At 42.6% G+C, this 13461-nt stretch overlaps 1 protein-coding gene across 1 annotated transcript; it reads right to left on the minus strand.

Annotated features, from left to right (window-relative positions):
* Nucleotides 1-3908: 3908 nt before the first annotated feature.
* LOC109927497 (nodal-like) lies at nt 3909-13251 on the minus strand. Its single transcript, XM_020527523.2, has 3 exons — nt 12927-13251; nt 8376-9187; nt 3909-4968 (listed from the first exon to the last, which is right to left on the minus strand). The coding sequence occupies exons 1-3, from the start codon at nt 13213-13215 to the stop codon at nt 4816-4818; spliced, it is 1254 nt and encodes a 417-aa protein (XP_020383112.2). The 5' UTR covers nt 13216-13251; the 3' UTR covers nt 3909-4815.
* Nucleotides 13252-13461: the final 210 nt, after the last annotated feature.

Consider the following 13461-nt stretch of genomic DNA (forward strand, 5'->3'; position numbering starts at 1 on the left):
ATCCCTCTGAACCTAATTAACTCTCTAACACTAATCTTCTTGTTTCTTCCATCTTTCCAAAAAGCCACTGGATGGAATCGACAGTGTGTAAGGTTACGGACTCCAGGTATCTTAGCTTACCTAACAAAGACAGCCTGAGTTTTTCCATCTTGTTTGAAGGTTGGCTCTTCAGTCAGTGCAGCTGTTCCTCTACCACACTGAGGTGTCAATTTAGCTAACATGCTCTGGAGCAGGGTTTATACCAGTTACCTTCTAACTGAAGGTTTACCTGTTCTGCTGCTGTTTGTTGAAGGATTAATGAGTCTGGCGATCAGGAACATGCCCTCATCACTTATTTAAATGCTCTGGAACCTTTTTTATGTTTACCCTGCTCTGGCAGAGAGTCTCGGCCTAAGTAGTACCTCATCAGAAAGTCAGGACCTCTGTCAGTGCAGCGCTCCCTTGCACATGCATGGAAACGTCAGTTTGCACTATATACTGTAGGGGCTTGCACTCACGGACCAGAGTCTGAGGTGATGGTCTCACTGCTGAGTGGAGCTGACAGTCTACAGCATAGGCAAGTTGTTTCCATGCCGCCCAGTTTTCACAATTTAAACTAGCCCCATTTGCCTGCATTTGGTCCATATCCCTCCATATATATCCCATCCATGTACCTTTTAAATGCTTCTTAAATAACTAAATTGTACTCGCCTCTGCCACGACCTCTTGTGTGGAAAATATTTGGCCCTCTGGACTCATTTGTATCATTCCTCTCACCTTAAACCTATACGCACTAGTCTTAGACTATGCTACCATGGGGAAAAGCTGTCGGCTATCTACCTTATCTGTGCCTTTCATGATTTTATATACCCCTTTAAGGCCACCCCTGAGTCTCCTACACTCTCGTGGGGATACAAGTCCCAGTCTATCCAATCTCTCCTTTGTCAATATAGCATCCTAGTAAATCTTTTATGCACTTTGGTAGAAAACAATGATTTACAGAGGCTATAGTGCCATTTGTGGCTCCTCAGTCAGTTAACCTTTGCTGGGAATCAAAAGGTTGTCAGATCAAGACCAATTCTGCAGCAATGAGTACGGATTCAGACTAACACTTAAATGTAGCATTGAGAGAGTGCTGCACTGTCAGAGGTGCCCTCATTCAGAACAATTCATTAAAATGAGACCCTATCTGTGGATGTAAACAGTCCTATTGGCATAGCTCAAGGAAGTAGGGGCATCCTCCCACTGTCCTTGTCAATCATCAGCTATAAATGGACGAAGAGTGTGTGCATGTGTAAGAATTTTCCTTGCATCACTTTTAGCACAGCATTACTGTGGAATGGTTTGGGACTGCAGAAATTGCACTTCAATAATTTCAAAATTGTTCATAAAACTGGGAAAGGGGGCAGAGCATCATTTTCCTATCAGCACCACAACTCAACAGGCCAACTAGTCTGTTCAACTTGGTGTACTATCCCAACTGAATTAAACCAAAATCTGTAGGAAAAACTTAAGGTGACCACATTAGGGACATTTGATCATGATTCATAAAAAGTTTAGAGAAGAAGAAAAAAAATATATTGTTTGGGGAAAATGAGTGTAGTGGTGATGTCACTGAACTTTAGTCCAGAGGACTGGGCTGGAGACACAGGTTCAAATTCCCCCCACAGTAGCTGGTGGAACTGAAGTACAATTAAGGCTTTAAGATCTCAAATTTCCTCCCTTAAACCTGTTGACATTTCTCCTTTAAGATGCTCTTCAAATTGTCCCTCTTTGATCATATTTTGTCCTGGAATTTCCTTATATGGATCCATGTCAATATTGATATTCGTATGATGCACCTTGGGAATTTTACCACACCTGCTACTTAAATGAAATTTGTGATTGACCGTTGGAATGATAAATGCCTGCTAGTTAATCTGTCTTCCCTCACTATTTCATGAAGGCTACTATTCCTTTTCATTCCTCTTCCCCAGCACTCACTATGCCAGTCTTCTAACTTCTGGCATATAATGAGCCCTGTCTTCCCCAATTATGCCCTCACCTCCCCAAGTTCCTACCTACCTGTTGGGGCTGCTACTTTCAGGTTGGAACTGTGCGGCATGTAGGTGTGAATTCTTGATCTGGTTATTGCGTTGGTGAATTGCGAATCAGGGCCTAGAACTGCATGATTTCCATTGATTGGACAATGGTAACAAATGTTGTGATTCACTGGGAGCGTTTCCTATTTATTGAGTAGATTCAGGCCGATTACTCATCTCTCTCCCCAGTCTGCTGTTCCCTCACTCTGTGCCATACATTACAGAATGTCAGTGATTGTCTAAAATTAACCAATGGCATCACTGGACCTATTGTGACATGTCAGCGTATTGCTAGTTATTACTTACTTAGTTACTTGTGAATTGCTTTGCCAGTTGATGGGATTTCTGCCAAGCCTGCCTCACCGTGTGAAAAATCTAAACCACTCTGACGGCATCTGTCAGCCTATTCTATTGGCCATTAGAGAAAACCTTTTCTCTTCAAGATCGCTGAAAGTCCCTTGCCCTCTGATGTAAGTTAGGGTTTGCCAATTCTGGGATGTGCCAATTCTGTGTCCAATGGCTGATTCTGGAGTTGACTGTTTCTGGGATTCATAGTTCGTAGAATTTGCCGATTCTGGCGTTTGTTGATTCTGGGATTTTTCAGATTTATGGCGAGGTGATGGCCTAGTGGTATTATTGCTGGACTGTTAATTCAGAGACCCAGGTAATGTCCTGGGGATCTGGGTTCAAATGCTGCCTCAGCAGACTTGAATTCAATAATAATCTGGAATTAATCACCTAATGGTGACCGTAAATCCATTGCCAATTGTTGGGGGGGGGGGGGAGAAACCTATCTGGTTCACTATTGTCCTTTCGGGAAGGAAACTGCCATCCTTAGCTGGTCTGGCCTTCATGTGACTCTAGACCCACAGCAACGTAGTTGACTCTTAACTGCCCTCTGGGCAATTAGGGATGGGCAATAAATACTGGGTTATCCAGTGACACCCTCATCCTGTGAGTGAATAAAAAAAAATCTGGGATTGGCTAGTTGTGGGATTGCCAAATACTTGCATTTACCAGTTCTAGGATTTGTGGATTCTGGAATTTGAGGTTTGCCAGTTCTGCGTTGTGACATTCCTGGTATTTGCTGATTCTGGGATTTGTCAATTCTGGTTGGACATTTTCTTGAAGCTTTCATTGCAAAATCTACAAGCAGCCTATTCACTAAAACATGCACTTTTTAAATATTTTTCCAATTAACTAAAGTATTTGAAGAATATACAAATGATACGTCCATACTAATCCCTCGCTCGATCCTGAAGGGTTGGCAACACTGGAAGCTCCGCCCTATGACGCGCGGGTCATTACCGCGCCCCCATGTCAGGACGCATCTGCTCCTATGACGAGTGGCTATGGCGCCGCCATTTTGAATAGGCCGTATTCTATCCCGCAGTGTATTCTGGGTAAAACTAGCTGCCATTATCCCATTAAACTTGCTGCCCACAAATTATGGCAAATTGGAAGGCCGTCTTTCCGGTTTTGCTCTGCACAGCACTTGCAGATCTTTTTACCTTGTAATCTATTTCTCCAGTAGCCCTCATAATTACCATCGTTCACAGTATGTAACCAGTTAGGGAAAGAGGCTTTGCTACTCAGTCAGAAGGCTAGCACTCTGGTAGCTGTGCTTTTCAGAGATGTTGATCACTGAAATTCAATTTTAATTTAGAGAAGAAGGGCAGAAGCTTAGAAATGAGGGACATGATGCTGAGGCATCCACTATTTGCTGTTTGTTTTAGAAAAAAAATTCCTTGCCAGTGAAAAAATGCTTTTAATTTCCAAAACAGCAAGTTAGTTTCTAGATTTTCCAGTCTGCTTTTTCAAATGTAGGTGTCAATTTCAAAATAGCATTTCCGAGTATCTCAATGCTAATTTCTATGGTACATGCAAGTTGTTATCGAGCAATGTATCATAAAATTGAAGGATAACCACTAAATTTTCCACTTTACAGACACAAACCTATCTTAAGGTTGTTTATGCCACTTGTTGGTACAAAACCTGTTCAGAGGTTTATTTCACACACAATGGCAAACCACTTTTCAACTTTCAGAGTAATCACAGATAAACATACATACGCTTAGAGGCTCACTATAAAATTATTGTAGTGGTGCCCTGATAAGATTCCTTCCTTCTTGTGCCTCCACAAGCCCACAGGCCACTAGGACTAACTATTGCTAATTCAACAGTACACAATTAAACTTGAAATTTTTACAAATAAGCTGCACCACTTTGCTTTACCTGCAGTGATAACAAAGAAGATTTAGGGTGTATAAAAGAAAAGTGAATGGACTAAGCTTAAGGGAATAATGCAAGAATCAACACAATTGATAAGCGCTTTATTTAAATGGAGACATTGCATGTTAAGCAAGAGCTCAAAAAATCAGAAATCATTTTCAAGTTTGATCATTTACAGTATCTCACAATCGTACATGTTTCTACCTTTCTGTTCCATCCCCTTTCCTGCTATCCATGCCCTACATTTATGGAGGCATGGTCTCTTTCCTGAGAATTAGTATCATCAGGCATCCTCCAATGTCTAATTGTCTGCTGGAATCATCACGGTTCAGTCAAAATCTGTTCACATACTGGCACTTCCAACAGAAATTGTTTCAGTCTTCAACCTTCACACCACTCCAAGCCCAGATTTGGCTATTTGGCAGTTCAACTGTACGAGGCATCACAGCAGAGCAGAGACCCAGCGTACATCACTACCCTTGTTGATTTCTTAACACTGGTGAAATGAAAGCAGGTAAGTTCATCAGCGGCAGCCACATTCTTGTACGACCATGTTCTCGTGATGACGCAACACCACCTCACCGTTTTCCTTGTACAGCATACTCATAGGACTCATTTTGATGGGAACACAGCAAGGGGCAGGCACCAGTGTGGGGCGATGGAATTTGAGCAGACTCTGAAAATATAATAGTATAATTGGTGCAAATTATTTAAAATTCTTTTTCCATATTGTTACTGAAGGAATGTTTACTTAGAATTTTACTTTTCCAGAGTTCACTGTGTATGTTTGTCCTCCTAAAGGTGCAAATCAACATAGCAGCTGTCATTTTGCAGGTATGAACCAGAGCATTGGGTCCTGGGGAGGTTATTTGATTTTGGAGGTCATTATAGCTCAGCCTATGGTTAAATACAGCATAATGCTACCCTTATCAATAGTGGTCCTCAGTAACAAGCCCCAAGCCCAGAAGAGCAAAGAGTTCACCACATCAGCCTACATCAATATGAAGTTGTTGCTATACCAACAATCCAGTCTATTTGAGATTACAAGTTATAATCAATTGATATGAGCAGTTTAACCCTGTGTGAGTCTTCCCATGAGAACTGAGCATTGATAGACTAACTCAGTTCACAAAGAATCTTTACCAAGACAAGACAGGAAACCACGCATCTGATGAGCTACATTACACCTCAAATTGTAAAGATGAAAGGGCAAGATCCACAGAATCAGAATTGTTATGATGCAGAATGAGGCCATTCAGGCAATTGTGCCTGCATTGACACTCTGAATCAACTTTATAATTTAATGCCACTCTCCTGCCATTTGCCCAAAACCTGTGCATTGTTGCTGTTCAAATAAAAGTCATCCAAATGTCATTTATGTCTGGTATCATTAAGAAAATTGAATAAATATTTGTTATGAAGAATGTAAAAAGATGTGGGTATGGGCAGGATAAATAGAATTACAATAGAAATCTGTAGTTAAAGAGCTGGTCCAGCACTAGGTGTAAAGAGCTGAATGTCCTGTATCCTGCAACATTGTGATCGCGATCAAGGAATGTCTTGATTTTAAAATCCCCATCCTTGTTTTCAAATACATGGCCTTGACCCTCCCTATCTCTGTAATCCCTTTGCAAGTTGAAATTTGATCACTAAAATATCCTGGACTTTAATTTCCCTTCCTTTGGTGGTCACGCCTTCAGCTGCCTGGGCCCAAAGCTTATCATCCTTGCTCTAAAGCTCGCCATCTCTCAAACTCTTTCATCCTTTTAGACACCCTTTAAAACCCACAGCTTTTTATCAACCTGCTCAAATATCATCTTCAACAAAAACAGAAATTGCCGGGGAAACTCAGCAGGTCTGGAAGCAACTATGGAGAGAAAGTTGAGTTGATGTTTCAGTTCAGGTGACCCTTCAGAACAAAGATCACCTAGATGGTTTAGCGTCTAATTTTGCAGTACAATGCTGTGAAAGGCTTGAATTGTTTTATTGCCAGTTAGGAACTATAAAATTGTGAGTTAGCTGCTGTTATTTTAAGGTTTCCAATAAGACTGAATTAGAATAATAGTGCCAGACCTTAAGAATATTGAATTTAAGTACAGTCAATCTAATTTAAGACAGAGAGAGGTACATACACATGTAGATTTATAATATGTGCCTGGACTGTATCAATGCCAATTCAACATGTGGGACAAGTAGGCAGCTGCAATAAATAGCTGAAATTTGGGACTTGTGTCAAAATGCACCAACTGAGAGGGTGGTAGAAATGAATGTGGTGTTACTGGCCAGGCCAGCATTTATTGCTCATACTTATTTTCATCCTTAAGATAATGATGAGCTGTCTTCAATCATTGCAGTCCTTGGAGTGTAGGGACAGTCACAGTGCTTTTAGGAGGAAGTTCCAGGATTTTTACACAGCATCACTTAGGGAACAACAATATATTTCTAAGTCATGTGGCTTGGAAGAATACTTGCAAGTGGAGGTGTTCCCATGCATCATCTACTGGCCAGTAGAGATTGCAGGTTGGAAAGGTGCTATCTAAGGAACCTTGATGAGTCACAAATGTAACTTCCAAATGGGAAATTGGATGAATACAGCAGTGAAAGGCTAAAATGTGGCCTAAAATGTGGGAAAAGAATGTGGTCAGGAAGTAGGATTCATTTGATAGCCCTTTCCAAGAGCCTACATGGGCACGATGGGCCAAATGGCCTTTTTTTGCACTGCATGATTCTATAGTTCTAACAGCTGCATCCATTAAAGAGTAATTGCAGCACAGAAACCGACTGTTCAATCCAACTAATCTGCTCTATGTGAGTCTCTTCCCATCCTACATTAGCAACATAACTTTCCTTTCCCTTTTCTCTCGTGTTCTTATACAATTTCTCCTTAATGCAGCTATGTTATCTACCTCAACTGTTCCATGTGGTGGGAAGTTTGACATCCTCATGATTTTTTATTTGCAATTGTCACTTATTCATTGCAGTATGACAAAACTCCCTAACAATTGGAAACATTTTCCCTGTATCTAACTACCTTAAATCTCTCTTGTCAAGTCACCCCTTAGTCTTAGCTTTTCTAGAGAAAAGAGCCACAGTCTGTTCAGTCTTTCCTGGTCCAAACCTCAATTCTGGTATCATGCTTGTACATCTATTTGCACCTTCTCTAATGCCTGTATTTCCTTTACATAATATGGACACTGCACCATAGGGTCATAGAGTCATTCAGCAGGGAAACAGAACCTTCAGTCTAACTAGTCCATGCCGACCGTAATCCCAAACTAAACTAGTTCCACCTGCCTGCTCATGGCCCATATCCCTCCAAACACTTATCCAAATGTCTTTTAAATATTGTAATTGTACCCACATCCACTACTTCATCAGGAAGTTCATTCCACACATGAACCACCCTCTGTGTAAAATATTTGTCCCTTGTGTCTTTTTTTAAAATCTTTCTCCTTTCACCTTAAAAATCTGCCTCCCACCCCCATCTTGAAATCCCCATCCTAGGGAAAAGACAACTACCGTTGACGCCATCTATAACCCTCATTATCTTATAAACATCTATAAGGTTTGCCTCTCAACCTCCTATGCTCCAGTGAAAAAAGTTCCAGCCTATCCAACCTTTCTTTATAACTCAAACCTTCCATATTTGGCAACATCCTGGTAAATCTCTTCTGAACTCTCTCCAGCTTAATAATATCCTTCCTATAACTGGACGACCAGAATTGGACACAACATTTCAGAAGAGGCCTCACTAATGTTCTGTACAACCTCAACATGACATCCCAACTCCTATACTGAAAGGACTGAGCAATGAAGGCAAGCGTGCCAAATGCCTTTTTAATCACCCTGTCTATATGTGATGCAAACTTCAAAGAATTATGTACCTGCAGCCCGAGGTCCTTCTGTTCTACAAAACTACCCAAGGTACTATCAGTAATGGTATAAGCCCTACCTTTGTTTGTTGCAACAAAATTCAATGCAGTTTTTCAGATGCAAGGTGGACAATCTCATGCAGTTAAATGTAACATTTAATGAGGCATTAAAAGGGAGGAGATGGGCGACTAACACAGGAGGTGACATTACCTGCATGTAAGCATGGTTGGAGGGTTTGGCATTCTCCCCAGATGGTGATGGGCATTCTCCTTCACAGCGGAAAGCATTATACATCTTTGGAAAGATAACCCAGGCACCCCAACCGATCTTATCGAATTTGACCTGAAAATCGATTCTCCGGCATCGGATCAGTTTGCCATCCCTACCGTGATGCCGGGGATGGCGTCGAATAGGGGTTCTGCTGTGTTCAGCCCTACCCTTCCTATGCCCTCTGCCACAAGTCCTCTTTTGTTGCCGTACCACCTGGCCCTTCAGCTTCAGCCAGCATCCCTTTCTCTTTCGGGGCTTCCGCACATGTTTGGAGCTATTGGCGTCTTTCAGCAGTGAGGAACTCTTTGAGCAGCTCTGCTCAGGTCTCTGGGAAAACACCAGCAGCAGTGCTGTCTCCTTGGTCTCTGTCTTGCTGTCAGTTCTGGTGGAGGGGAGGGACCTCTTGCTTCTGCAGACTGGGCTCTCTGGCCACTGGAGTCCAGTGAGCCTGCCCCTGCCTCTGGGCTTTCTGCGGTTGATCCAGTGCCTCAGGATGTTGGTGACATTGTAAATGGCACAGCCCTCAGCATCCTCCAGCACTGAGGCAGGAGGGAAGGAGCCCAAGAAGAGCTGGTCCTGACAGGTAGCTGGTCCACATGGATACTCCGATTGGTGATGGAGCTCCAGGAGAGAGCAGGACTCCGCAAAGGCAGGCACACTGATCCTCAACTCGGCAAATTGAAGCTTCTCATTGGCTGCGAGCATGGACATGTCAAAGGTGACAATCCACCGGCTTCCATTGTGATGGAAACCTAGCGACAAGTAAACAGCAGCGATTAATCAAGACTATTAATGCCATGTTAATCATATAGTTTTTCAAAATATATACTTTATTCATAAAATTTGAGAAAGCATATTATAAAATATTTTGACTTGAAATGACTGAAAGTGCAATAAAATTCAACTCAGCCCATGCAGCATATTCCACTCATGTGAATTATTATATTGTTATGAATAATAGCCACCAGGTAAACAAGTGATTGATTGTCTTTGAGCACATATAGTCTTAGAGTCATACAACACAAAAAAAGACCCTTTGGTCCAACCGGTACATGCCAAAATAACCCCAAACTAAACTAGTCCAACCTGCCTCTTCCTGCCCCATATACCTCCAAACCTTTCCTATCCATGTACTTATCCAAATGTCTTTTAAATGTTGTAATTGTACCCACATCCACCACTTCCTTAGGAAGTTCATTCCATACATGAACCACCCTGTGTAAAATATTTGCCCCTTATGTCTTTTTTAAAATCTCTCTCCTCTCACCTTAAAAATGTGCCCCTAGTCTTGAAATCCCCCATCCTAGGTAAAAGACAACTACCATTAACTCTATCTATACCACTCATTATTTTATAAACTTCTATCAGGTCACCTCTCAACCTCCTACACTCCAGTGAAAAAAGTACCAGCCTGTCCAACCTTTCTTTATAACTCAAACCTTCCATACCCAGCAACATCCTAGTAAATCTCTTCTGAGCCTTCTGCAGCTTGCTAATATCCTTCCTATAACTGTGCGACCAGAACTGGACACAGTACTCCAGAACAGGCCTCACCAATGTCCTGTACAACCTCAACAAAACTTCCCAGCTCTTATATTCAAAGGACTGAGCAACGAAGGCAAGCACATAAAAAGGAACTTGCCCCTTTAAGGAGCTGTCAATTTAGTAATTTGCTTATTTTGTTCATTTGATTTACTCAGAGTATTAAAAGGGACTTCCCTTTTAAAAGGTGGTTAACTTGTTAATTTTGGTTTTGTTAGCTGATGTGCTAAAGGGTTGGAAAACAGGCACTGCTGGGACACAAAGGGCAGCAGCAGTTGGGACAGAGATCAGGAAGGCTGCATCCTTTGAATAATCTCCTTGCAAGGAAAAGAATTGTGTCTCGTTTCATACTTCATTACTTGGCTTGGATCCATTTAACAAAAAGGATGGAAGCATCCACGATAGCTCAGCGACTAAACATCCTGCCGGTGTGATACTGAGCCAAACAAAACAGAACGTTTCTGTTTTCAATCCCTAGACTGAGCTGTGTCAGCTGATCTCCTCTAAAGCTACAGTAAGGTTTGTGAGGGATACTAAGAAGTGCCGATGCTGGAGTCAGAGATAACACAGTGTGGAACTGGAGGAACACAACAGGCAAGGCAGCACCAGAGAAGTAGGAAAGTTGATGTCTCGGGTTGGGACCTTCAGTTGCCTAGTTAGTCCCCGGCTATGGAGGAGCAAGTATCAATCAGGGTTCCCATTCTTGATCACCACACTGGGATTTGCGGACAGTCAGTGAGAATAGGATTGGTTTGGCTGTGATGCCCCTAATGGCTCAATAGTTTGCTAGCACACATTGTCAACAATAGTGAGAGAGATCCCAGCATCTGTGGAAACCAATTGGAAGTCAATACCAATTGGAGAGGAAGGCAAGAAGAGGTAGAGATTGAAACTGTAGGTATAGCTGAGGCAGTGTGGTACATTGTGGAATTGTTAACAGGAAGTGCTGATATGTCTCAGAAATTAGGCTATTCAGCCCACTGAGTTAGCACTGCTATTCAACTAATGGCTGATCTTCTACCTCTGTCATTGTCCTGCACTATCCTCATATCCCTTCATGTTCTTAGTATCTAGAAATTTATCAATCTCTATTTTAAACATACTCAATGACGGAGCCTCCACACCCTTGTGGGACAGAAAATTCCAAAGTTTCATCACCCTCAGAAGAAATTCCTCTTCATCCCTGTCCCAACTTGAAAGGGTTCAGAAAAGATTCACAAGGATGTTGCCAGGATTGGAGGGTTTGAGCTATAGGGAGAGGCTGAATAGGCTGGGGCTAATTTCCCTGGAGTGACGAAGGCTGAGGGGTGACCTAGAGTTTTATAAAATCATAAGTGGCATGAATAGGGTGAATAACCAAGGTTTGTTTTGCCGATGGTAGAGGAGTGCAAAACTGGAGGGCCTAGATTTAGGGTGATAAGGGAAAGATTTAAAAGGAACCTAGAGGGCAACTTTTTCACGCAGAAGGTAGTGCGTGTATGGAATGAGGAAGTGGTGGAGGTGGGTAAAACTACAACATTCAAAAGGCACCTAGATGGGTGTATGAGTAAGAAGGGTTTAGGGGAATATGGGCCGAATGTGAGCAAATGAGATTAGATTAATTTAGAATTTCTGGTCAGTATGGATGAGTTGGACCGAAGGGTCTGTTTCCATGCTGTACAGCTCTATGACTCTATGACACCAAGGGAAATATCCTTCCTCTATCTGCCCTATCAAGCCCTGTGACAGTTATGTTTTTTTAAAAAATCTCACAGGAAATAGCACATCAGCTTGAAAGAGCAGACAGGCCATTTATTTATGATCCCATTGACAACTATTGACCATGAGTACTGAACTGATGTGAGGAATTCTGCCTTAGTTTCCTCCTCCTCTTCATCCAACAACATCCCACACCCCAAAAAGGACTTCCTACATTTTCCAGAAACCAGCTCCCTTTACTATAGGCACATAACCCAGCCACCACCCACTTGGGTCAAATACACAGCCACACTCCTATGAAAGGAAAATTCTCCTGAGGAGGTTACCCAAAATCAGCAACATTCCTCATTGTTGGCAACAGAGCAGCTCATCGCCATAACGATGCAGGGAATCTCTCACAGGAAAGAACCATCCCAAACTGAGTGAAGGGTCTAGGCCCGAAACGTCAGCCTTTCTGCTCCTATGATACTGCTTGGCCTGCTGTGTTCATCCAGCTCTGCACCTTGTTGTCTTGGATTCTCCAGCATCTGCAGTTCCTACTATCTGACCCATCTTTCTCATTTCCAACTGTCTGGACCAGCTGTGAAGCATTTTCCCATTTTCCATTTAAATCTTCTCTGGAAAAAAAAACAGCCTCGCAAGCCAAAAGCAACAGGCAACAAACACTGGCCTTGCCAGAGACACCCAGGTGCCACAAAATAATTTTGGAAAATCTTAAGCATTTTGCAATCTTACGAACACAATGCCTGTGGCTACACATTTAGACAGCACATCATTGTCTGTTAAATTGTTTTGGGATGTCCTGTGGAGGGTCTAAAGTAAAGGTAAGCTTTCTTTTCCAAACTGCACGTTAAACCGAAAAAAAATCTTTGATTTGCCTCGCATTAAATTGTTTAATTAACAAAGTTTCGGAAGGAGAAGCCAGTCTCTGTACATCTGAATGTGGATTGGGGGAATGTCAATCCCTGGGATAAACTGTCTACAATAAAGCTCTGGAAAAGAGACAGACATTTCAGCCCAGGTCCTGAGACACGCCTTGATCTTCCGAGCAACCACTGACCACCACCCCACCCCCGTTCAAAGACATCAAAACCCTGAATGTGGATTGTCCTAGACTGGCTGTGTCTGGGAGAGAGACAGAGATTTGAGGGAAGTCAGCGGCCACATCAAAAACGACAAATCGAAACCCAAAACGCAGACCCAGCGAGGAGGAGAAAGAGGGGAAATTAATAAAACAAAAAGTTACTTTACTTTTTGCCACCAGGCTCCGCACGGTGTCCGCCTCCGGTAACACGGGCCGTTCGTGAGCCAAAAGGCCGCTGTAATTGCCCGAGCTGTAACTGCGGTACAGGCTGAGCATGTGCGAGGGCAGGCTCAGGCTAATGTTGCGTGCCTCCAGGCGCTTGATAAAGGCAGCCACCTCCCTGAAACTGACCGGGGGGCCCGGTTTGCTCTCCAGCACACGCCAGGGCCACTTGCCTGTTGGATTGGCCCGGACCATTGAGATGGAAAGCAATGCGAGCAGGATTGGGAATTGCATTTCTCCGGATACAAGAGACAGCCCCAGTGTGTGTGTGCTGGCTCCTTATATACAACCGCCCAATGCATATTAACTGCCCACACTACCCCAGACAGATCGAAAGCCATTATTCTGCTAATGTAGGCCCTTCATGACCCATATGACAGGTAGTAATTAGTTTTACAAGACAATGGAAATTTTACTTGTAATCTCCATTTTTGTTTAAACCAGCGGTGTTACATTTGCCTTTGCAATTGTCAAATTATT

The sequence above is a fragment of the Rhincodon typus genome, unplaced genomic scaffold (genome assembly GCF_021869965.1).
Source record: "Rhincodon typus isolate 14 unplaced genomic scaffold, sRhiTyp1.1 hic_rhity00002256, whole genome shotgun sequence".
NCBI classification, from domain to species: Eukaryota; Metazoa; Chordata; class Chondrichthyes; order Orectolobiformes; family Rhincodontidae; genus Rhincodon; species Rhincodon typus.